Raw genomic sequence first — 22,152 nt, forward strand, 5'->3', positions numbered from 1 at the left:
TAGGAAACTACCAGACCAGAAAAAATAGATTTATTTTTTTTTATAATTAATTATTCCTTCAGATTTTTTAAGTATCTCAGATTTTAGCTCTTTGATTCAACACAAACACAGTATCCTAATTACTGCTTCCATTCCTTGCCGTTCAGACTGCCCACACCTCCGAGTGGGCGAGAAGCATTGAACAGCACGTGTTTTCATTTTAGATTTCAGTGGCACACAAACTGCCCGGTGCCGCAGGACCCGGCGTGTCCTGGTGCTGGTGCCGCAGGACCCAACATGTCCTGTGCCCGGTGCTGCAGGACCTGGCGTGTCCTGTGCCTGGTGCTGGTGCCACAGGACCCGGCGTGTCCCGGTCCCGGTGCCACAGGACCCAGCGTGTCCCGTGCCCAGTGCCGCAGGACCTGGCGTGTCCTGTGCCTGGTGCCGCAGGACCCAGCGTGTCCCATGCCCGGTGCTGCAGGACCTGGCATGTCCTGTGCCTGGTGCCGGTGCCGCAGGACCCAGCGTGTCCCGGTGCCGCAGGACCTGGAGTGTCCCAGTGCCGGTGCCGCAGTACCCAGTGTGTCCCGTGCACGGTGCTGCAGGACCTGGCGTGTCCTGTGCCTGGTGCCGGTGCCGCAGGACCCGGCGTGTCCCATTCCTGGTGCTGCAGGACCCATCATGTCCCGGTGCCAGTGCTGCAGGACCCAGCGTGTCCCGTTCCTGGTGCCGCAGGACCCCGCGTGTCCTGGTGCCGGTGCTGCCTCCCGCTGCCGCGGTGCGGAGCTGCCGGAAGGCGGCAGCACCCGGCTGGCCTGGATCCCGAATTGCCCACGGAATCATCAGCGTCTGGTTTGTGCCGCTGTCTGTGCAGCCAGTGGCTCAGGAACGTTGCTGTGCTGCTTGGCCGCCACGGCGACGCTTTATTGTGAAAACCAGCACGTGTTGAGAGCGCAAGGCAAATGGTCGTTGCTGTTCCAAGCCGGGTTAAAGACAAGCAGCGTGTTTCTTAAAAAGGGAATAAGCAAGGTCATCTTCAGAACTTAGCCTGGTAATAAATTATGTTCATGGTTCTCAAAGCACCTTAATTATTGATTATAACATGAGATGCTATTCTTTACAAACATACAGACATTCTTTTGTCAAACTGCTAAAAGGTCGAGAAGATCCCCTCCTGGGAACACTTTGCAATACTCTTCCTGTTCTGAAAATGGGACTTGCTCATAAAAATTAATTCCAGAACCCAAGGTGTACTTAATCTTCATAAGTATTAAAACATCTGTTGAATCACACGGAGTATTTAGTCCTAAGAAAATAAAGGCTCTGTTGTTCCAGCTCTCATTAATGTTTATAGACAACAGACTCTTGCACTGGTTCTTGTTCTTTTCTGATGTTGTCTCCTGTGCACGTTTCTCTGTGCTCTTCGTTTCCTCTCGAGGTAACTCTGCAAAGCACTGTGTAGAAAATCAAGTCTTCTGGAGGCCACCTGTGCTCTGGCGCTGCGCTGTAGTCGTTGTTGCCCTGACTGCACGCAGCTCACAGCCTCAGCGGGGCTGTTTCTGACCCGCTGGAACCTGGTGTCTCTGGTTTTAACTGAACAGCTTTAATCTTCTTGATTTCAGGGAGCATTGTGAGCGTGGGAGATCCAAAGAAGAAATACACTCGATTTGAAAAAATTGGCCAAGGGTAAGTCCAGTCACAATTGCTTATACAAAAACATGGGCCGGGTATTTTGCTGGTGTAATATCAAGTGTGAGATTGGGCAAGTTACAAACACGTTCAGACGCCGCAGTTAGATTCCCCTGTGTCTCAGTACTGATCAGAATTTGTCACTGAGGTCAGAAGCATCGTCAAAGACCCCTTGGTGCTGGCAATGGCTTGTCTGCCGCAGGGAGCGGGACCTGGGAGATCTGCCTGTTTGCTTATTTTCTTAGGAGAAATCATGTTTGCATGTTTCAAAATAACACGGCCACGCTAAAGAAAAGAGCAAAAACTTAATTGCCTAGAAGAGCAGCTTACCACCTGACAGTTGTCAGATAAACAACAGTTCTCAATAACAGTTTTTTCAAATATTTTCCTTAATAACTAATTCAGTGATCAGGATTATATCCACGTAGTTTAGAAACTGAATCCAGAATTTAAATAGTAAGCTCCCTTTTCTAGCAGAGGAAGTAAAAAACAAAAGAAAATTCTGTAATAAACACAGTGTCAATGCACAAACTACATGATGAGAAGATGCATCATCTCCCTGATGGCAGACGACCGCTTGTGGGTCCTGCAGGTTTTAGGAGTTTACTGAAAGTTACCAACCAAGCTATTATATTCTGAAACCCAATTTTGCTTGCTTAAATAGGATTGATTTCAAATACTTCCAATGTGAGAGGCAAGGACAAAAGAAATCACATCAAAATTACAAATCTGACTCCCATGTTAAGTACGGACAGGCTCCCTGCTTGGCGAAGGCTTCCTTGGCTGGGCGGTCACTCCAGTGCCATTTGTGCAACACCAGGATCACGCTGCTGTCAGTGTGTGACACAAGCTGCTTACTGACATCAGTTTTCTGCCTTAACTCGTTAGGAGGTTTGATTTCAGGGCAGCATGTTGGTGAGCTAGAACTGATCATCCCACAGAAAACCAGGCTCGCTCAGGCTCTTTCTCTGGCTGGCGCTATCACAGATATGTCTTGTTTGGTAGAGCATTTGTGGGAAAGTGTTTCTGCCCCGTTCGTTGTGTAAAAACTGCTTTCTCAGATTCCAGCTTGCTTTCTACCCCGAGGTTTGGTTCTTACGGCCATTTATAAAGTGCCAGTGGACACTTAGAGCTGTGCCAGTCTCTCAAGAGATGTCAGCTAAGAAGTGAATGTCAGAATAAACACGCTTGTGAAGCAGATTCTTGCTGTCACCTGGAGAATCTGACCATCACCCTCAGTCTTTTATTTTGACAGTCCTAGTAGCGAGCTTGTGCAAAGGTGCCTCAACAACTGGTGGAAAGACAAAGTGGCTAGTATCTGGACTATAAGGGTATCTAAATTGATTTTCTCCAGCTTTTAGCCCAGACTGCAGGCTCTTCTCACAGAGGAGTGCGTGTCCTGCCGTGACCATGACTGTTGTGCCACAGGTTAATTTATAGTGATGAGGAAACATCCTAAAGAAGAAAAATCATCAGAGAGGCTATTGAACAGGATGATCAGGAGGAAGCGGAGTGCTGCGTGTCTGTGTGCACACGTGCTTCGCTGCTGCTGGTCCCTGAGCTGCCCTTTTTGCAGCGAGCTGGGTACAGTTGTGCCAAAGCACTAGTAGTGTTGAAGTGAGTGGTTTTTCAGTAGCTGCTGCAATGACCAGGGTGATGGTTTTGCAGCCGCTTTGCAGGGAATGGTGGTCAGGAGACCTGTGCTGAGGAGCCTTCAGTGCTGAGTCTCTGCTTTGTCATCTGGTGCCAGTTGGGGACTGAAAATGCTGCTGGCACTGGAGGAAACTTAGTTAACTTGTGCTTAAAAGGGCGCTGTGTTTGCTCAAGCAGTGTTAGCTCTTGCTAGAAAGGTAAATTAATACAGAGCCATGAGCAGCCTGGGTTCAGGCTGGTTTTTACACTTGTCCTGCACTGCATCACAGTGACACAGATGTCATTGTGGGCCCTGGTACCTGCCTCGCTGCATTAAAACCGAGGTATTACAGAAGTGTGTAAAAGCTCGATACAGATCAGAAATTATAGTTGCTTAGAAGTAAAAGTTCATAATGCGGAGTCGCTGAGCCCTCGCAATTAATTCACAGCTTTACTTAAATTACTCACCTTTATCTAAACTCCTCACAGATGGCCTGGAGCATATCACAAGCATCTTAATTTAAATAGCTGCTTTTAAATAAACGCTGACAGGACTTTGCTCAGGAGGTGCAGCCCCGTATTAGTGAGTCTGAATAACTGGTGTTGGCTTTTTCTGAAAACAAATTGGATTAATCTCGACAATTAGTCATAGGAAAGTGCATTTGCATTTATATTAAAAGAATACATAGCGTGCCCAATGAGAACATTGTTCTCAACACAGACATACAGTCTCTGGTGCCTGTTGAATTAAAATGCTTCAGAAATATTTCAGCCTGCAGGTAAACAAACAAGCCGGGGAATCATGTAAAAATGGGCAAACTGATTTGGGGCATTTTCAGCCAGTGGGACACTTGCCTGATGTGTGTTCCTGCTTCTCAGCACCCCCGCCCTGCTCTCCTTGCCTCACTGCCCATGCAGACATCGATGGCAATATCAACCTGTGCCTTAGCTCTGAAACAAGCCCCAGTAGGGTTTACAAGCTCGCAGTTGCTTTTAACCCCAAAGGGATTTCCTCTGCTCGTGGCCTTTGCATCCCTTCACATCGTGATGAGAAGAACCTCTTGCAAGCAGAGGCAGATGGCAAACAGAGCCCCGCGCTGTCGCTCTGCGGGTGGCTCCACAACGCGACCCGTGTCTGCCACAGAAGCGAAACCTGGACGCCACGAGGAGTCCTTCACGTGTCCACTGCACCTGACAGCAGCACCTGCTGACAGCTCTTGACACACACAGAGCGGCTGTCTGAGGAGCTTCTGTTTGGAGTAGTTCTTCATTTTTGTGTGAAACTCGATATGCCGTAAGGTGCTCCAGCTGCGGCCCCGCAGGAGGGCTGGGTAACAGCTTCTGTGCCTGCTGGAGGAACCTGTGTCTGGATCTTGCCTCAAATGGCTGTTACGTGTGCTCAGGGTTCTCAGGATGACTGCGGAGTGTTGCCCAAATTTTGCAGATCGATTCAAATAAGACGTCTGAGAAGGCACAACTAGACCATGTGTTACATTCCCTGGGAAAAAAACACCGCAAACATGCCACCCACCAGCAAAGCAAGACTGGAGAAAATGGAAAAAGAATTAAATATCATGTTTTCTAGGTTTTGTAGATACCTCTCCCTCAAGTTTTGAATGACAATAATTAAGTATGTGCGTTTGAGACTTGCACCAGCCCTTTTTCTTCATGTTGGACATAAGTTATATCTGGGATACCCTACGTGGCGGAGGGCTGGTGGGTCCGCACTTTCGGTTATGCGGTCAAGTCAAGATGATGAGTCCCAGTTTATCTCAGTCATAGGTAATACTGTTTAGTGTTTTTTCCATCATGTGTTTCATCTTCAAAGTTTGATGCAAGAGCACATTAAGGAGAGATCATGTTTAGGCTGCAGGGGTTTTTCAGTCGCATTGAAGCTGTTTGCCGCACCGCGCTGTGCACTGCTGGCCATGGGTGAGCAGAGGTGTGCTACAAACACTGCAGGCAGCAGAGATCCATCCAGGCTTGCTTTCACTCACATAGACCAAACCCCTTCTCATTTCTTCACTGCTGTTTCATTTCTAGGGCATCGGGAACTGTTTATACAGCGATCGACATCGCCACGGGACAAGAGGTAAGTGTCAGCAGCCCAGGTGTTCAGTGCTGTCCCCTCCCGTGCACACTGGATGGGGCTTGTGGGGTCTTCACAGCAAAGGCTGCTCCTCCGAAGCACAGATGAGTGTGACCCTGTGAAATACATCTCCTAAGGCTGTTCCTCCTCAGCGCAGACTAGTGTCAGCTGGCAGAATACATCGTGTGCTGTGTTCAGCTTTGCAGTGCAGGCTCTGTGCTCTTTCCAGCACCCATTACACTGAGGTGCTGATTAATGTCTGAAAAGGTGCCTTTGAATTCCTGGGACCAGGTCCTGGTCCCCTCGGACTCAGTAAGAGCCTCGGTCTCTGTGCTTGGGCTGATGCTTCACCTGTAGCTTTTAAGGCCAATTTGAAGATAATTGCTTTTATACTTTGTCTTTGGAGCAGGTCAGCGCTTTCCACAGTATTGTTGGCCCCAGCCTGGTACTGTGTTACATTGTCCCTGAATGGGCATTTTAATGGACAGAAATCTGTAAAGAAATCCCAGAAAGCTTTTGGGCCTGATACAAACTGAACTTTTTATTGCCAGTGTAAATGTGTTACTTCAGAATCAGTTGTTTTATCTCTATTGCCCAGTGTGCATGAAGTTGTGCTATTACAGAGAATGTTGGTCTATATATACAATTTAACTCTGCACATTTACAGCATAAAATGTGCCTGTGGACCTGGCCATAGATCAATTAGTAATACCAATATAAATTGTAAAAACCAAAGATCTGTCCTCACGAAGGCCTTGGAAGAAGCCTGGGGTGGTCGCAGATTCCCCTACTGCTGTGAGAAGTAAATAGCTTCGTTAAGTTGCTTAATTTTGGGCAGGGTTTTCCTTATTAACTTCTAGAAAGAGCGCAAGGAGGAAGCGGTATCTTTCAGACAAGGGCACACTTAGCTCAGTCTTAATCACTCAATATATTGATGCATCCACTCACAGATGAGTCCCAGTTTATCTCGATCACAGGTAATACTGTTTAGTGTTTTTCCATCATGTGTTTCATCTTCAAAGTTTGATGCGAGAGCACATTAAGGAGAGACCATGTTTAGGATGCAGGGGTTTTTCACTCACATTGAAGCTGTTTGCCACACACGCTGCAAACGAGCAGACGTGGATCAGGAGCAATGTTTTTTTTAACCCAGAAAATACTTGCTAACCTATGTTAAAAATGCTATTTCAAATGGCAAATAAAAAATCAAGAATTTAGGAATTGCTAGGATTGTATTTTTTTGTTTAGCCTTAATGATCTTTTTAATACAGCATTTTATATGTAACATACGTATGTGTTTTCTTTCCATTATGCAGTCAAGAATAACAGCAGTTGCTGACATAATGATCAAAACTATAATTGCTTAAGCATTACCAGCTGTTTTTATATATTTTCACAGCAAAAAAATCACTTTCCGCTTTCAAAATATGCGTTAATAATAATAGTGGTGATAACCTGCGGCCTTTTGAGAAGAATGTGGGTCCAGAGAGTGGTGTTAGGAATTCGTGGCTGATAGTTTAAAACCATTGTCACAGATTTTACAAGGCAAAATATATATGGCCGTGTGTCCTGTAACTGGCACCTAAGCCAGCAGAGAATTGGGGTGTTGGAATGTCAGTTAATGAGCTCTTATGTCCAGTAACGATAAGTCTGGCACAGCTCTGCTGCATCAGCCCAGAAACACCCTCCGTGTCCATTTGTGCGACAGACCGCTCGAGCTGATGCTTTTCTGTGTCATTTTAGGTGGCCATAAAGCAAATGAATCTCCAACAACAGCCCAAAAAAGAACTAATTATTAATGAAATCCTGGTCATGAGGGAAAATAAGAACCCAAATATTGTGAACTACTTAGACAGGTAAGTAGTTCTGGTATTCTCACATGAGTGTTCATTTACGCACTGCATTTATGCTTTGGTCATTGGCAGAAAATTGACCTTTTTATTATTTATCTTCTCATATAATGGGAGGAGAATGCCTTTTGTCTGCACTAATCTCTTCTGGCATATCCAGTTTGAGGACTGTTCTCAAAAACCTCGATCCGCTGTATCTTACTAAAAAACCAGCCTGTAACTTCACTACCTTCATGTTGTTTTGTTGTGGTTTTTTAAGTTGATCGTATTTTCTGTGTCTTATGATAAATACTGATAAATCATCATAGAAACTATTTCCCTTTGGCTGTTCCTGTTATTTTCCATTGCTGTGGATGCCAGGAAGACTGGGCTCTTATAGCCAGAAACTTGTCATTTGCCAGTTTTAAGTTGTTTTTCCTGTTTCTGAGTGTATTTTGTGTAAGGTTTTCAGACTGTTGACCAGTGTGTGTCCCCGCTGGTGCACACCCTCCTACCACAGACAACCATGAAAACTCTGTTGCCTTATTCCTGGAGTTAATAATGGAATGTATGCGTTAAGATGATGAAGCAGATGACGTGATATGTTCTGCTTCAAGATTTATCCTTGCCATGACTAAACTGTATTTTTCACTTGCCTGACATGTAAGACATCTCATTTAGACCGCAGATTCCAAGTTCTATATGGCTTGGAAGGAATGTCTACTAATGTTATTCTGTCTGTTTAAAAACGGCTTGGAGACAAAAATCAGCTGCAGCGTTTTCCATAAGGCAGTTTGGCTCTGCAGGCTCATCTCAGTGCCGCTGTTTTCCAGCTACCTGGTCGGCGACGAGCTCTGGGTGGTCATGGAATACCTGGCTGGAGGCTCCTTGACCGACGTGGTTACTGAGACGTGTATGGACGAAGGGCAGATTGCAGCTGTGTGTCGGGAGGTGAGGAATCCCGCCCGGGCTGCCCTTTGCTCGGGCAGGTCGGGACTTCCCAACGAGTGGAAAGAATAGGAGTGATTTCATGTTGCTTTTATAACCTGGGAAAGAAAGAGCATCTGAAGTGAACAGCCTGCAAGTATCACTGCAATTAGTATACTCTGTTATGATATATTGTTATTGTACTATCTCTTTTTCTTTTTTAGTTTTACTATTCTAAACTTTGCCTCTTTAAACACTTGCCCAGAGCACAGCTGTACTGCATTCCTGCCTGTAAAAGCAAACACGCTGGTGGCAGAATTCTAAAATGATAGCAAGGAAAAATAGAGACTCATTTATCAGAGTCTGCAGCTTAAAAGGATGGCGTTCCACCCAAAATGGTGTTTGCTTCTGGAAAATGACTAACATGCTATTTCCAAAACCTTTGTCACGCAACCTCCCACGCGAGGGTGACCCACTCCATACCCAAGGAAGGCCCTGCTGAGTTTTTAGCCAACAGTGGTTTGCAGTGCAGTGTTCGGGGCAGCAGGAGCCGCTCTGCCTGTGCTTGCAGGGCATGGTCTGTACAATAATTGACATTTTCCTTTCAAAAGCTAATATGCCTTCGTTTAGAAAGTTATTACTCTCATAGTGTTGAAGCAGCAAGCTATTCCTCTTGACAGCACAATATTCTGCTATTACTCACAATTCATCTAGAAATTAAATCTTTTTAGAGCCATTTCCTTTCTTGTGTGATGAAATCGGGTCATTAATTTTTACCCTCGTGTTTCTCCTTTATCTGTCAGTGCCTGCAAGCACTGGATTTCCTTCATTCAAACCAAGTGATTCACAGAGACATTAAAAGCGACAACATTCTTCTCGGAATGGATGGATCTGTCAAATTGAGTAGGTATTCCTGGGCAGGGTGCGGCTTTGGTTTGTGTGTGTCCCTCCTAGACAGGGGGAGGCAAGTGAATAAAGTTAATAAAAGCCACTGCATGAAACTTGAGGGTTTTTTAAAGGTCCAATTCAGTGTTTTCTTGGCTACAGCACTGAGTAAACACAGCATGGATGCCTGTCCACATAGATTCAACAATGCATCCTCAGGCATATATAGTGGGGATTTCTTTTGCTTGGCTCCATAATCCAACTGGAATTAACGATACTTATTTTTCTCCTCAGCTGATTTTGGCTTCTGTGCTCAGATCACCCCCGAGCAGAGTAAACGCAGCACAATGGTCGGGACTCCTTACTGGATGGCACCAGAAGTGGTGACGAGAAAAGCATACGGCCCCAAAGTGGACATCTGGTCCCTTGGGATCATGGCAATAGAAATGGTGGAAGGAGAACCTCCGTACCTTAATGAAAATCCTCTCAGGGTAAGGGGCGAATGAAATCGGGTACTACTGTCTTTCTGCTCTGTCCTGTGTGTTCTCTCCTGTGAAACAAAATCCCGGTCACATCAGGTTGAATGAGTTCCACCAAGGCCCACTTCTAAAAATGCTACTGGTGCCAACTGGTGTATTCTGTAGCTTTGGTTCTATCAGTGAGAGAACTTCGAAAGAGAAGAGACACGGAGTCAGGTCAGAAATGTGCCAGTTTTTCCTCCCACCGTGTTTGAAATGTTCTGCCTGTTTTCTTGAACTCTTTGACCTGGATCTCTGGATGACAAGAGTTGTTCAGTGGCGAGTTTCGCCAGTTGGGAATTTTTATGAGAAGTATTTCAACTGTATCTGCAGGCAGAGGAACTGATTGCTTACCTGAGCCTTTCCCTATGTGTCACTAGTAATGCCATAGTCATTTATTATGAAATACATTTCTAAAAGTATGTTTTAGCACAGGTACTTGTAGTAAACAAATGTATTTTTGATGTTCTGAAGTTTTCAGTTTTATCCTAATTCCTTCAAGTGAAATTACTAGTTCTTGTATCATATGAGCGTATAATAGTGAGGGAGTGTATACCAAGACAAAACCTCATGCCTCATAGCTGAAACCAACAGTTAATTCCTGATAGGATGCAGGAATTAGTGAGGAAATTAATTTTGACCCGTGTGTATACATACGTAATTTTTTTTAAGGCTAGAATTAAAATAGAGCACGACCTTTAGCTTTTCTCGTAGCAGCAAGGCTGCACTCGTGTCTGCACAACCAACAGAACCGTCAGGAAGTACCCCCAGCCATGAGCATTACTGGTCTGGATGCTGAAAACTCCCTGCTTTATTAACCTCAAATGTTGATTAGGGCTCCTGTCAAAAGACAGCTGGATTTCTTATCTCTGACCAAATGCACGTTGCCTTTCCTGCGCTTACCCAGGTAGTCTGAGATGCTCTTTTTCTCCATGCGTGCCTCATCTCTTGTTGGAGTTGAGATCAACATGAACACTTAGAGCTTCAAGGCATCTTGAGGTGTCTGAGTACAATTGCAATAGATGAAAATCAGGCCTCTGGAGTTGGTACCAGCTGGATCAGCTTCCTGGACTCTTTTGCTGTGGTCGTTGTCCCTGAGCTTGGAACACTGAGCAGCTCGTGGTGTGTTCATGAGCCTCAAGTGCCGTTATCAGCTGGGTTTTAAGGTAGATCTACCCCAACCAGGACAGGGTCCATCTGCTGTTGTAGGTGGAATCACAGAGGTCTCAGCTGCACCCAAACAGGAGAGTTTATAATACAGACCTGTTTGCACAGCTTAGTTTTTCGGCTGATGCCAAACAGTAGCTGTTGGGTTTAATAGTCACGCTTAGAACGTTTGGGGAACTCTGCAAAGCCTGGAAACAAAAGGATGTTGTTTCGTTTTTATGAATGATTGTTTTAATGATGGAAGGCACGCAGGAACTTCAGTTACTGACACTAATATATAAATTAATTCTAAGGGCATTAAAGGATCATTAATCGTAGAGTTAACAGCATTTGTTGCTTTCCACATGTAGTGCAAATGCATCCCATGTTGTCCAGGTTCTTTCTGCCCTGTGCAGGACTCACAGGAATGAACCGTTTTCCAGCCACGAGTGTCCCGGATATTTCTGTGCCCGTATTTGTTTTCTCTCACGGTGATTTCCCTCCATGAGGCACGAGCCGAGGGCCTGAGGGACAAACACCGGTGTGATAAATATCCTTTGAAATACAGGCTGGACCTCCTCAGTTTCCACTTAAAACCTTAAGCATTTCTGTTTGCTTTTTCATTTATTAAGCACAGCACCTCAATTTTCCTCAAAACCGTAGCATATTTTCCAAATGCTGTGGATCTTCTACTGTTTCAGGCTTGTAAATCATCTGTATGTTGTTCTGTCATGTGGCTGGGTGGCCTGGATAACTTTAGGATATCGTTTTCACAGACTGCAGCTATACTTGTATGCTGGATCCATTCTTGTTTCTTGTCATGTTAAGCAAATTAACAAGCTTATTGCCCCTTTGCAGCTACTGCAAACACCCATTTCCTTTGTACAGCGGTTGTTTTGCTTTGCCGGCTGTGTCATAGGAAACCAAAAGATAAATAATGGGTACTTGAGCTTCCCATAGACCTTTTTCTGTTGTAGAAATATTGAAGAGGTGCAGTACTGAGCTCAAGATGACTCTTCCTCATGATTCATCCTCTGTGAAGAGATAAACAACTCAAAGAGCCCTGTTTGTCCTGGCACTCGTGTGCCACAGTCAGGTGAATGCAGCCGGGATAAAACCTCCCAGGAGATGGGACATCCCTTGGGTGGCGCCATTGTCACAGGTGCCTCTGGTCAGCTGCCGATGGGCAGGAGAAGCTGATTTCATGACCTTCACGCTGTGCAAAAGTGAAGAAACCTTATTGTTTTTAATCTGGAATAGTTCATTTACCTTTTTAGGCTTGGAAATTTTTCTCTGCGTATAAGAGGATAATCCTGAAGTCAGTTTGGTCATGGTCAGTTTAAGTGCCAGTAGCACAGAGATGTTGTTATCATGGCAGACACTTATGGAAGACTCCTAGGCCGATTTATATTATTATTACTGTATATATTGGACATATTCTGCAGATTTAAGTTTGAATTGTTCAAAACGTTCACCTTATGTTTCTAAAGAACATCTTGCAGAAGCAGAATAAACTCATTTCTCTAGCTTCTCAGCGCGTTAGACCTGGGTTACAAGCGAACCACGTTGGATAATGCTCACCCTGTGTTTCGCAAAATGACACGGTAATTCCTTGGCCTGAGGAATATCGGGAAGACTTGCTAAGGTACCTGAACTGCTACAGTTGTTCCAGCTCTTCCATCTGTGAAGATGACCCTGAAAAGGCCATTTCTTAGGAGGGGGCATCATTCATGTATCTGAGTATCAACATTAGCGTGGGGTTACCATAGGGATGGAATTACTCATTTTTCTAATTAGACCATTAAAAGTTTGTCCTTTACCACATGAGTGAAGCTGATCTGGAATTTGGAGGCTGCTGAAAGTCATAGTTGCAGGTGGCTCCTGTCTGCCCAGTTACACATTTTCTTCACAATATGCTTGTTCCTGCAGTTTATGTGTCTGTTGAAAATGAGCTTCCAAATGTTTCTGTTTCTTTATCCAAGGAATAAGCTGATAATATCCTTTATTTTCACCTGGTTACCATTTTTATCAAGAACAGAGCAAAAACTATGTCAGCCTTTGCAGTATGGAGGCTGTACTTGAGGGACCAGTGAGCACTGCAGAGATTCATTTTATGTAATAATCCTTTGAAATAATACAGTTAGACCAAATTCATTCTTTAAAATAGCCTGTAAAGCTAGTGCCAATCCTTGGAGAGGCAAAATGTGCTTTTGCTGATGCTGTTCATCCTAACTAGGTCAGCCAATGAAATGAGCTGTCAAGGCAGGATCACTTTGGTGTTGGAATAGCTATGGCTGCATCAGGATTTTTGTTGTTGGTATAGAAAAACCATCTCTGACCCTCTGCCCGGTAGAAACTGCCACTGGAGCCTGGACCTGGGAAAATGGGGTCTGCATGAGCAGTTACGGGTGTGAAAGAAACAGGCAGAGTGTCGTGTTTGCTGTTGCTCTAGGCGCTGTATCTGATCGCTACCAACGGGACGCCAGAACTGCAGAACCCCGAGCGACTCTCCGCCGTGTTCCGCGACTTCCTCAACTGCTGCCTGGAGATGGACGTGGACAGGAGAGGCTCTGCCAAGGAGCTGCTGCAGGTACGATGCAGAGTGGCTGTGATGGTTTTCTCATCAGCCAGCTCCAAGGTGGAACCCTCTCATGTTAGTCTCTAGTCTTGGTGCTTTTCAAATGGAAAATAGTAGAATCACGGCATGGTTTGGGTTGAAGGGACCTTCCCAGCTCCCCAGTGCCACAAGCAGGGACATCTTCACCAGCTCAGGGTGCTCAGAGCCCCGTCCAGCCTGGCCTGGGGTGTCTCCAGGGATGGTTCATCTACCACCTCTCTGGCCAACCTGGGCCAGGCTCTCACCACCCTCAGGGACAACAATTCCTTCCTCATGTCCAGCCTGATTCTCCCCTCCTTAGTTTAAAACCATCACCCCTTGTCCTGTCACAACAGGCCCTGCTCAAAAGTCTGTCCCCATCTTTCTTATTGGCCCCTTTTAAGCACTGAAAGGCTGCAATAAGGTCTCCCTGGAGCTTCTCTTCTCCAGCTGAACACCCCAACTCTCAGCATGTCCTCCTGTGCTCCCAGTTCCCTCACCAACCATCCCAAGCCCTGAAGTCTCTTTTGATCCCCCTTGGATTACGGGTTCTAACTTAATGGTCACCCGCACGGGACAGCAGTCATAGGCAGCAGCCTGAGGGCTGTACCGGCTGGCAGGTTTCCTGGTGATGTCCTTATCCCAGGCCCCAGGGAGGCAGCAGCCATCCCTAAGAGGAGGGTCTGTCTGGCATACTGGACTCTCAGAAGGGAGTCATTTACAACAATAATCATTCTTTTCTTCCCTGTGGAGGTGGTTGTGATACAGGTGGTAGGCCTTTCTGATCCTGTCAACACCTATGGTGTTGATGGACCTTCACCTTTCTCATCCATTGACCGGCTTTCCACATCCAGAGCCTCATACCTGTTGTACAGAGGCACCTGGGCAAGCGGGGGGTTTCACCTGCTGCCCCGAGTGTGGACTTGCCTGCATCCCCCCTTTCCCCGAGCTGCTGTCTTCATTCTGGCGGGAAGAGGATACAAGATCCCCTTGATCTTGCCTTTTTCACTGGTGGCTGTTGGTGTCCCAGGCAGGTGGTGTCTCCCACCAGTCCGCCTCCTCGGACTCCCTCGTGCTTCTTGACCTTTCTACCTTTCTCTCAGCTCCACCGCCAGGCTGAGAGATCGTGCCCCTGGTCACACCGCACGCAGCTGGTACCTTGTAGGAGCGAGATAAGGACTCAGCAAAACAAGTCGATTCAATGTGAATCACGCTAAAGCCATTTATTACAGAAACAAGCCTCCTTAATATATGTAACTATATTCTAATCATGCGTCCACGCTCCAAGCATGGATTCGTTAAATGAGTATCGTGGGCTGTCCGTGCTCTGGAGTCTCACTGATGATTCGTCCGATGATTCACACCACACCAGGACCCCGCTGATTGTGGAACGCCCCTCTTTCTCACAGCAGACTCCGCTCTCAGCTCCCCGAAGCGGCCCTGAGGTTCCTTTGAGCCTGACTAATTCAGCAACAGATCTTTATCTATCAAAACCCCTCCACACTACCTCCTGCCATCCCGCACCAGGGACGACTCTGGCACCAAGGGCTGGGTGGCCACGGGATTCCGTGGGTGCTGGGTGGCCGCAGGATTCTATGGGTGCTGGGTGGCCACAGGATTCCATGGATGCTGGGTGGCCGCAGGATTCGATGGGTGCTGGGTGGCCACGGGATTCCATGGATGCTGGGTGGCCGCAGGATTCGATGGGTGCTGGGTGGCCACGGGATTCCATGGATGCTGGGTGGCCGCAGGATTCAATGGGTGCTGGGTGGCCGCAGGATTCCGTGGCAGCTCTGTCTAGGTTGCCATGTCCTTCCTGGCGAGTGCAGAGGACAAACCTTTGCAGCGGGTGGAGCGCGATGCCCACCAGCCGAGCTCATCTCTAGGGCTGGCGGAGCCACTTGCCCTCCCTGCGTGAGCCGCTGTGCTGGCTGCCCTGTCCCGCTCTGTTCGCAGCGCTCGGCTCATCCTGTTTCTGAACATTGCTGGTAACCAGAGGAATATACTGCTTGAACCCGTAAGTAACTGACTTTGGAAAATAATGGTTCATGTCTTTTTTTTTTCCTTTGGGCAGCATCCATTTTTAAAATTAGCCAAGCCGCTCTCCAGCCTGACTCCTCTGATCATTGCAGCAAAGGAAGCGATTAAGAACAGCAGCCGCTAGCGCTTCAGGCCGCGTTCTCCCACGCCAGCTCGGAGCGGGACTGAGAACAAAAACTCTATAAAACCTCAGCTCTTGTGCTGCAGGACAGATGGATGGATGGATGGATGGACACACCAACGGTCGCAGTCATGGCGGTAAGAGGGAGAAAACCCAGTCCCTCAAGGAGTAAAAAACTATCATTTGTCTTCTTCCTGCTTTCTGGCTCCTTAATTTATTTTTAAGATGAAACAGGGCTTAAGACAGGTAATGACTGAAAATGCCTTGCTGCCTCAGCCATTTCCAAGGTAAAGCAAATTCAATTGGAAGATTCCCTTCCTTCTCACCTTGTGAATAAGCTGTACATTCACTTTTAAATTGTCAGTTGTTTCTTAAAGATGGGAAGTCCTTTTTATGTTTGTTGCATTGGGATTTTTTTTGATTTGGTTTGCTTTTTTTTGGTACGGTTTGGAATTGGAGAAGGATCTCCTCCATTCATCAGCTCCATATTACACTGCCTTTTGAATAAGCCCACTCGCTGGTATGTGCCCAGTCACGGTACTTGTAGATGAGGAAGAAACCGAGATTGCATTTCCAACCAAAAAGGAATTGAGAGTGGGGCAGATAAAACAGTCCTGTTGAGATACAGGCGTTCAACTGTGAATATATAGTGTTTTGGTTCTTGACAATTTGGTTTGTATAACTAATTGTGATCTGTTTGCCTGGATGAGAGTCTTATTGGAATGAAAAGCAGAAAGATCAGTCGGTGTGCTCAGAAGGGGCTTGTCTGGTGCAAAGCTGTAAGAGAAACGTGCGGTGAGAGCGGGCGCAGCCTCCACATCGCAGACCCAGGGTGGAAGGAGGTGCTGGTGGTGCAGGAGATGGGCACTGGGACCAGGCAGATCGTCTGTATTGGAGCCGTGGGCTGCTCCTGCACTGCAGCTGTGCTGCGAGATGTGCACAGCGCTGCGATTCACCGTCCTGGCTCTGTGCGGGAGCAGAGGAGGGAAGACCAGAGCAGATGTCTGCTCGCCCGGTCGCCCTGTAGCTCCTGGGCAAGGTCTGTAGGGTCTGTGCCGCTCTACAGAGGAGGAGGGCGAGCGTCCTCCAGGCACCCCAGTTCTGCCACAGAAACTGGGGACAACGTGAGTGAGGGACAACTTGTGCAGTTATATGTGTGAGCCGGCGCAGCAGAGAGCTCTGGAACAGAGCACATAAACCCCGGAGTTCTGCTCTGAGAGCAAACGTGTCACTGCAGAAATGTTGAGGGCATCGGGCCAGCCCGCTGTGCGCTGCCCCGTGTGCCACGAGCGCTGCCCCCCGTGCCGCGAGCGCTGCCCCGCGTGCCATGAGTGCTGCCCCGCGTGCCGCGAGCGCTGCCCCGCGTGCCATGAGTGCTGCCCCGCGTGCCGCGAGCGCTGCCGCAGCCAGCTCGGAGCTGCTGGGGGAGGGGGAATCCTGGAGGTGACTGAGGATTGCGCTTGATCAGTCAACTGGTTTGTAAGGGAGCGGAATAGTTTTAAGTATGCAATTTATGGGTATTTTATTCGTTTCTGAAAGATGCAATGTGGCTTCACGCAGAAAAAGCATTTCCATGGAGTATTTGTTGCTGTAATTTAGTAGTACGACTAATCAAAGATGCTGAAAACAGCGCTTGGCCTGGTCCTGCCAAGGGCTAAGTAGCCTTTACGGTACTGACCACCTTCATGTTTTGCCAGTAGGAATGAAGGAAGGTACTCATGCTGCTCCTGAATTAGGCCGTTAGCTGGTTCAGCTTCGTATTTAGTTATAATTGTGTTGCAACTGTCATTAATGCTGCAGACTCGCGCCCCTCGCGGGCTCTGTCGGTCGCACCGTCTGCCCGAGGCAGCGCTCGCTGAGGCCCCGCGCCCAGGAGGAGCGAACGGCTCTGACGTACCGGGGAGCACAACAGGTCTGATTTTCAGATATCCACATAACAAAAGAGTGTTTCTTTTGTGAGGTCCCGTTTTTCTCTGCCAGCTCAAGCTGTTGATCTGGGGGAAGAGACTTTCTTGAGAAAGAGAATCATTTGGGCTCGAGATAGGCTGCCCTCAATTTGTAAAGCATTCATCCGAATGAAACAGGTTTGTATTCCGTGTAAGAAGTGAAGAAACAAGTGACAGTTTCTGTTTCTAGTATAGCTTTTATTTTTCTCCTACCCACAAAAGAACAGACAGCCGTCCTTTAAAAGGAAAGCACTTTTTTATGGCACGCGTTTGCTGGACATGCAATATTAATACTTATGTTGACAGACTACACGATTAGATGATTTTTTTTTCCTATTATTTATTTCAGCATCTCTGCTTTGCAAAAAGACACCACCACAGCTTCCTGGGAGAGAACAGGTATGAAAAATAGGAAAGCAAATGGTAGCATCTTTTTTTCATCAGTGTATGCCCCAGCATACACAACATTGTCAGCACTGGCTTTGTAAAGACAACTGCTGGAATAAGAGGCCTTACTTTTTATGTTATTAAATACTGTATTTATTTCTCTGCATCAGCAAATCTAGGGGTCCTGTGAGGCAGATGGGATCCAGCAAATAATCTGAGAGGGGCAAGTGTTGCATATGATTTACAGGCTCATAGTGTGTCCGGATTGGCAATAGCATTGACCTTGCAGAAGGGAAAGATGATGGCTGTAAAACCTCTGGAACCAACTCGGGTTTTCTGACTGCAGTCCTCACATTAAGTAATGAGTTTAATATATTTTTGGAAGTATTAGAAATAGGCTGTTTCTGTTGTGAAATGCATAGGTAAACAGATTTCAAACACACTCGTTCCAAGGTTTTAAAAGATGGGTTGTCTTCATTTTTAAATTCATTTAACAGTCAAAAAACCCCGATCCAGAGCTTGACTAGGATCGCCACCCCTGCAGTGAGCTGTGTGTAAGTGACCCGGTAGGTGGCTGGAGTTTTGCTTTGTGGGCCGCAGCAGCGATGTCAGGGAACCTTGAGAAGCACAGAAAAGTTTATTTATTTAAGAAAAAAGAAAGAGAAAAAGAAAAAATGCCCATAGGTGTGATGGATGTACCAGCACGTGCTGCTGGGAGCCTCGAGGGCGCGTTGTACAGCGCTCCCGGGGGCTGAGCAGAAACTTGCGCCGCGGTTGCAGGGCTGCACGCTCACTGCTGGGGTCCAGCACCTTTGTAAATACGTGTGTTTATTCTCCACCTCTGGCTATGGGTTGGCAGGACACACCAATTAAGTCACTTTTTTAATTAGCTGTTTGTGCTGAGTTTCCTTGAGGCCAATGGCCGCACCTCCGCAGGGCTTTCGGTCCGTCTCCCCGTGTCCTGCCACCGAAAATGAAGCACATTCCAGTGAGCGCGAGAAGGGAAGCAAGTACCTGTGTGCTGTCCTCGAGGAGCAGATGTCCCCATGCCCTAGTGTCTGTGCGGCCTTTGTTTCCAGTGTATAGTTATTGGTGTGGCTACTGAATATTCCTCACACTGAGCATGTAAGTACGTGTATTTCTTAGTCCAGCCCAGAGCCCGCGCGAGCTCAGCGCCGCCTGCGGTCGCAGCCGGGAGCCGGGCTTTGCTGGCAGCCAGGCCCTGCCTCTAATCCCGGCTTTGCCTTGCTAAAGCTTATCAAGTCAGCGCTCCACGCACCCGCCAACCAGTGTTGGTCATTCCTGTACAGATGTGCAGGACTTGATGGGCAACCTGACAAAGACACAGAAATGCAAAGGGTGCAATTAAAGTCTTTTTTTTTTCCTGTCTCCCCAGACGAGGTAAATAATTTCACCCCCCCACCCCATTTTCAGGAAGCAGGCAAAGGACGACTTTGTGTTCCAACAGAAACCATTCAAGGTTTCTTGGAGTGCGATTTGTAATTCAGGGATCTTTAAAACTTCTCTTTGTGTCTGTTCTTGAGCTGACAGGGTAATTTGTTTTTCTGGCTGAAGTTGGCAGAATCTTCCTTCTAAATCCTCTCTTTTGCTGTGGTCTGGAGCAAATTGCCGAAATCTTGGCATGCATCAGGCACATAGAGTGTCGCTGGCCTGGACCTACCAATGATTGTGTGCGCCTTTGGTGACAAGAGCCATCTCAAAAGGAGAAATGGTGTTCTTGGAAGAGAAGGAGGGACGTTTACATGCTCTTCATGGCTGCTGGGTGGGTATGAACCTGCAAACTTTGTTCTTGCTTCTGAGCAATTCTCCGAAGCAGCCTAGAAGAGTTTTCCTTGGTGATGTCCCAAGCTGAGGGCAGTGTCCCTGCCTGCACTCCCAAGGGGCCTCTGGCTGGGCTCCATTTATACTCAAGTGCAATCTGAGCTGTGCTCATACATGCTTAGTGGTCTAGAAACTTCTCTTGCCGGAGGTGTTTCCTTGGCCAGGGCCCTGTCAGCCAAGGGCTGACACACACCCACCAGTCTAGAAGTTTCTGATGTTGTTGAAGGGGGCAGGAGGTAGCTCACCCACCACAGGCTCCGCGATGCCTCAGGCTGGTGTGCAACTGTTGCGAACACCACAGAACATGGCCAGTGTTGATTTTCAAGTCGGGTCCCTTGGCTGCTGATGGGTGTGTGGTGTTTGTCCAGCGCAGCCATGGCCGTGGGGTTGTGGTCCAGGCAGCACAGCTGCTCCCACTGAAGCCACTGAGCGCGTGGTGGCTGCAGGGACAGCAGAGCCACTCACTTCAGAAGGGGAGGGGTCCCTTGGTTGAGGGGGTGGAAGGAGCTGCCTCTTGGTCTTCATCATACAAAGCTCTCCAGGGCCAAAGCGGGCAACCCTGCAACAGAACCACAGAATGTCAGGGGTTGAAGGGACCTGGAAAGCTCATCCAGTGCAATCCCCCCATGGAGCAGGAACACCCAGATGAGGTTACACAGGAAGGTGTCCAGGTGGGTTGGAATGTCTGCAGAGACGGAGACTCCACAACCCCCCTGGGCAGCCTGGGCCAGGCTCTGCCACCCTCACCGGGAAGACGTTTCTTCTCAAATTTAAGTGGAACCTCTTGTTGTTCCAGTTTGAACCCATTACCCCTTGTCCTACACCCACGTCTGCTGAGATTCCTGACATTTGCGCTTAAGGTGCACAAAGGCAAGTGCTTTTTGTCACTCTGTTTGTATTATTAGTGTTAAGCAATGCTGCTAAACCAGGCTGTAGCACAGCAACAGGCAAAAAAACAGCCCCTCAGCTCTTCAGGGGTGATTCTCCGAAGCTGCCAGTGTCTGTGGGGGGTAAGGGGGCCGCTCGGGGTGGGATGGAGCAGCAGAGCCCCCCAAGGAGAGCCCGTCCTGCGGCCGCGCCGGCGCCACGCGGTGCTGTGTGTACAGACAAACACTTCGCAACGATTCGCAAAAGAATTCTGCAACTCTTGACTGGGTCAGGATGTAGCCAACGCTAAATGCCAGTTTAGTCTGAAGCAGCCACTTCACACCTATACTGGTGTCCGATAGGGGGGTTTATTTCTTTGTCTTCAGGGTATCCAGATAAAAGTAAAGAGGAGGAGCCTCGTTTTCACCGTTTATCAGAAATGTATCTCATTTTGCTGTACATTCCTTTTTTAGGACGTGTTATCTGTTTAAAAAAAAAAAGGAAAAAGAAAAAAAAGAAAAATATAAAACCGAAAAACAACTGTGTAGTGAAAAATCTTCTGTAACTTTGGATTAAGAGGTAACTGATCTTTTTAAAAAAAGAACTAAGTTATTTACTTTGTAAATGTGCTGATGGCATGGATCCATCTCACTGACCTCAGCATCCTTTTTTTTTTAAGATTCTGGGTTTTGTTTCCAATATTAAGTTATTTTAAATTGTGGTTGAAGCAATAGAAAACTGAACTATGGATTGTGCATGACTGTGTCTTGAGTGTAAAAATATTGCAGTTTGAAACTTGGACCTAAAGTATTGCAAATAAAAAGTTATAAATACCAACGGATGGTGTGACTGCAGCTTTTCCTACAGGATTTGCTGATGCTCCATTTTTCCGTATTTACAAAGAACCAACACCCCCTCCTGCCGAATCTGGGGAGTTACACGGATGGTGCTTTTGTCCAGAAGCAGCTACCTACGTGTTAATAAAATATACAATACAATATATATAGATAGACTGTGTTATCTAGTTATGTTCTCTCTGTGGATTTATAGTAAAGAATACCTATATATACAGAGGCCCTTATATGACTATATAATTTGCTCTCCATCAACATACATATTTTATGTACTATATGTATATTCAGCTAGAGGCACTTATGTAACTACATAATATACTACGTATTATACCTATATAAATACAGTTATAAAATACCTATATCTAGACAGATAGCTAAAGAGTGAGTAAGTAGTATATGGGTGAGTGTATATGCAAATGTGTGTGTGTGTATATATATATGTGTGTGTGTGTGTATATATACACACACATATATATATGTGCATATGTATATATAGACGTGTACATATACACACACACATATATATACACACACATATATATATATACACACAATAAACATAATTATTTACAGCTAGTGTGTTACAGCACTGTAGACATACACGTACTCTATACTGTATACAGCTGTCAAGCAAGACAGATGGGAGATAAGGGGAAGGTGTGCGAGCACAGGTGTGTGAGGCAGGTAGCCATAGTGTCCTACAGCTATAGAAAGGTTTCTAAGTGTGTACCTATTATATAGGGGGGTGGGAGGTGAAGCTGTGTCCAGGAGAAAGAGACGGGGATGCTGCTATAACCATGGAACA

The 22,152-nt window shown here is 46.8% G+C and overlaps 1 protein-coding gene across 2 annotated transcripts in view; it reads left to right on the plus strand.

Moving 5' to 3' along the window:
• The window catches only part of PAK3 (p21 (RAC1) activated kinase 3), a gene marked incomplete at both ends in the record, with an annotated part of 29,913 nt that extends 14,459 nt beyond the window's left edge, over positions 1 to 15,454 (plus strand). For both annotated transcript variants that reach the window (XM_080352699.1, XM_080352700.1), the window contains 8 exons: positions 1,602 to 1,665; positions 5,344 to 5,392; positions 7,133 to 7,245; positions 8,052 to 8,169; positions 8,949 to 9,048; positions 9,325 to 9,521; positions 13,147 to 13,284; positions 15,365 to 15,454. In XM_080352699.1, coding sequence (XP_080208825.1) covers positions 1,602 to 1,665; positions 5,344 to 5,392; positions 7,133 to 7,245; positions 8,052 to 8,169; positions 8,949 to 9,048; positions 9,325 to 9,521; positions 13,147 to 13,284; positions 15,365 to 15,454 — 869 coding nt within the window. The remainder of the gene's footprint in view (positions 1 to 1,601; positions 1,666 to 5,343; positions 5,393 to 7,132; positions 7,246 to 8,051; positions 8,170 to 8,948; positions 9,049 to 9,324; positions 9,522 to 13,146; positions 13,285 to 15,364) is intronic.
• Between the last annotated feature and the right edge of the window lie 6,698 nt (positions 15,455 to 22,152).

The sequence above is a fragment of the Nesoenas mayeri genome (assembly GCF_963082525.1).
Source record: "Nesoenas mayeri genome assembly, chromosome: 13".
In the NCBI taxonomy this organism is placed as follows: domain Eukaryota; kingdom Metazoa; phylum Chordata; class Aves; order Columbiformes; family Columbidae; genus Nesoenas; species Nesoenas mayeri.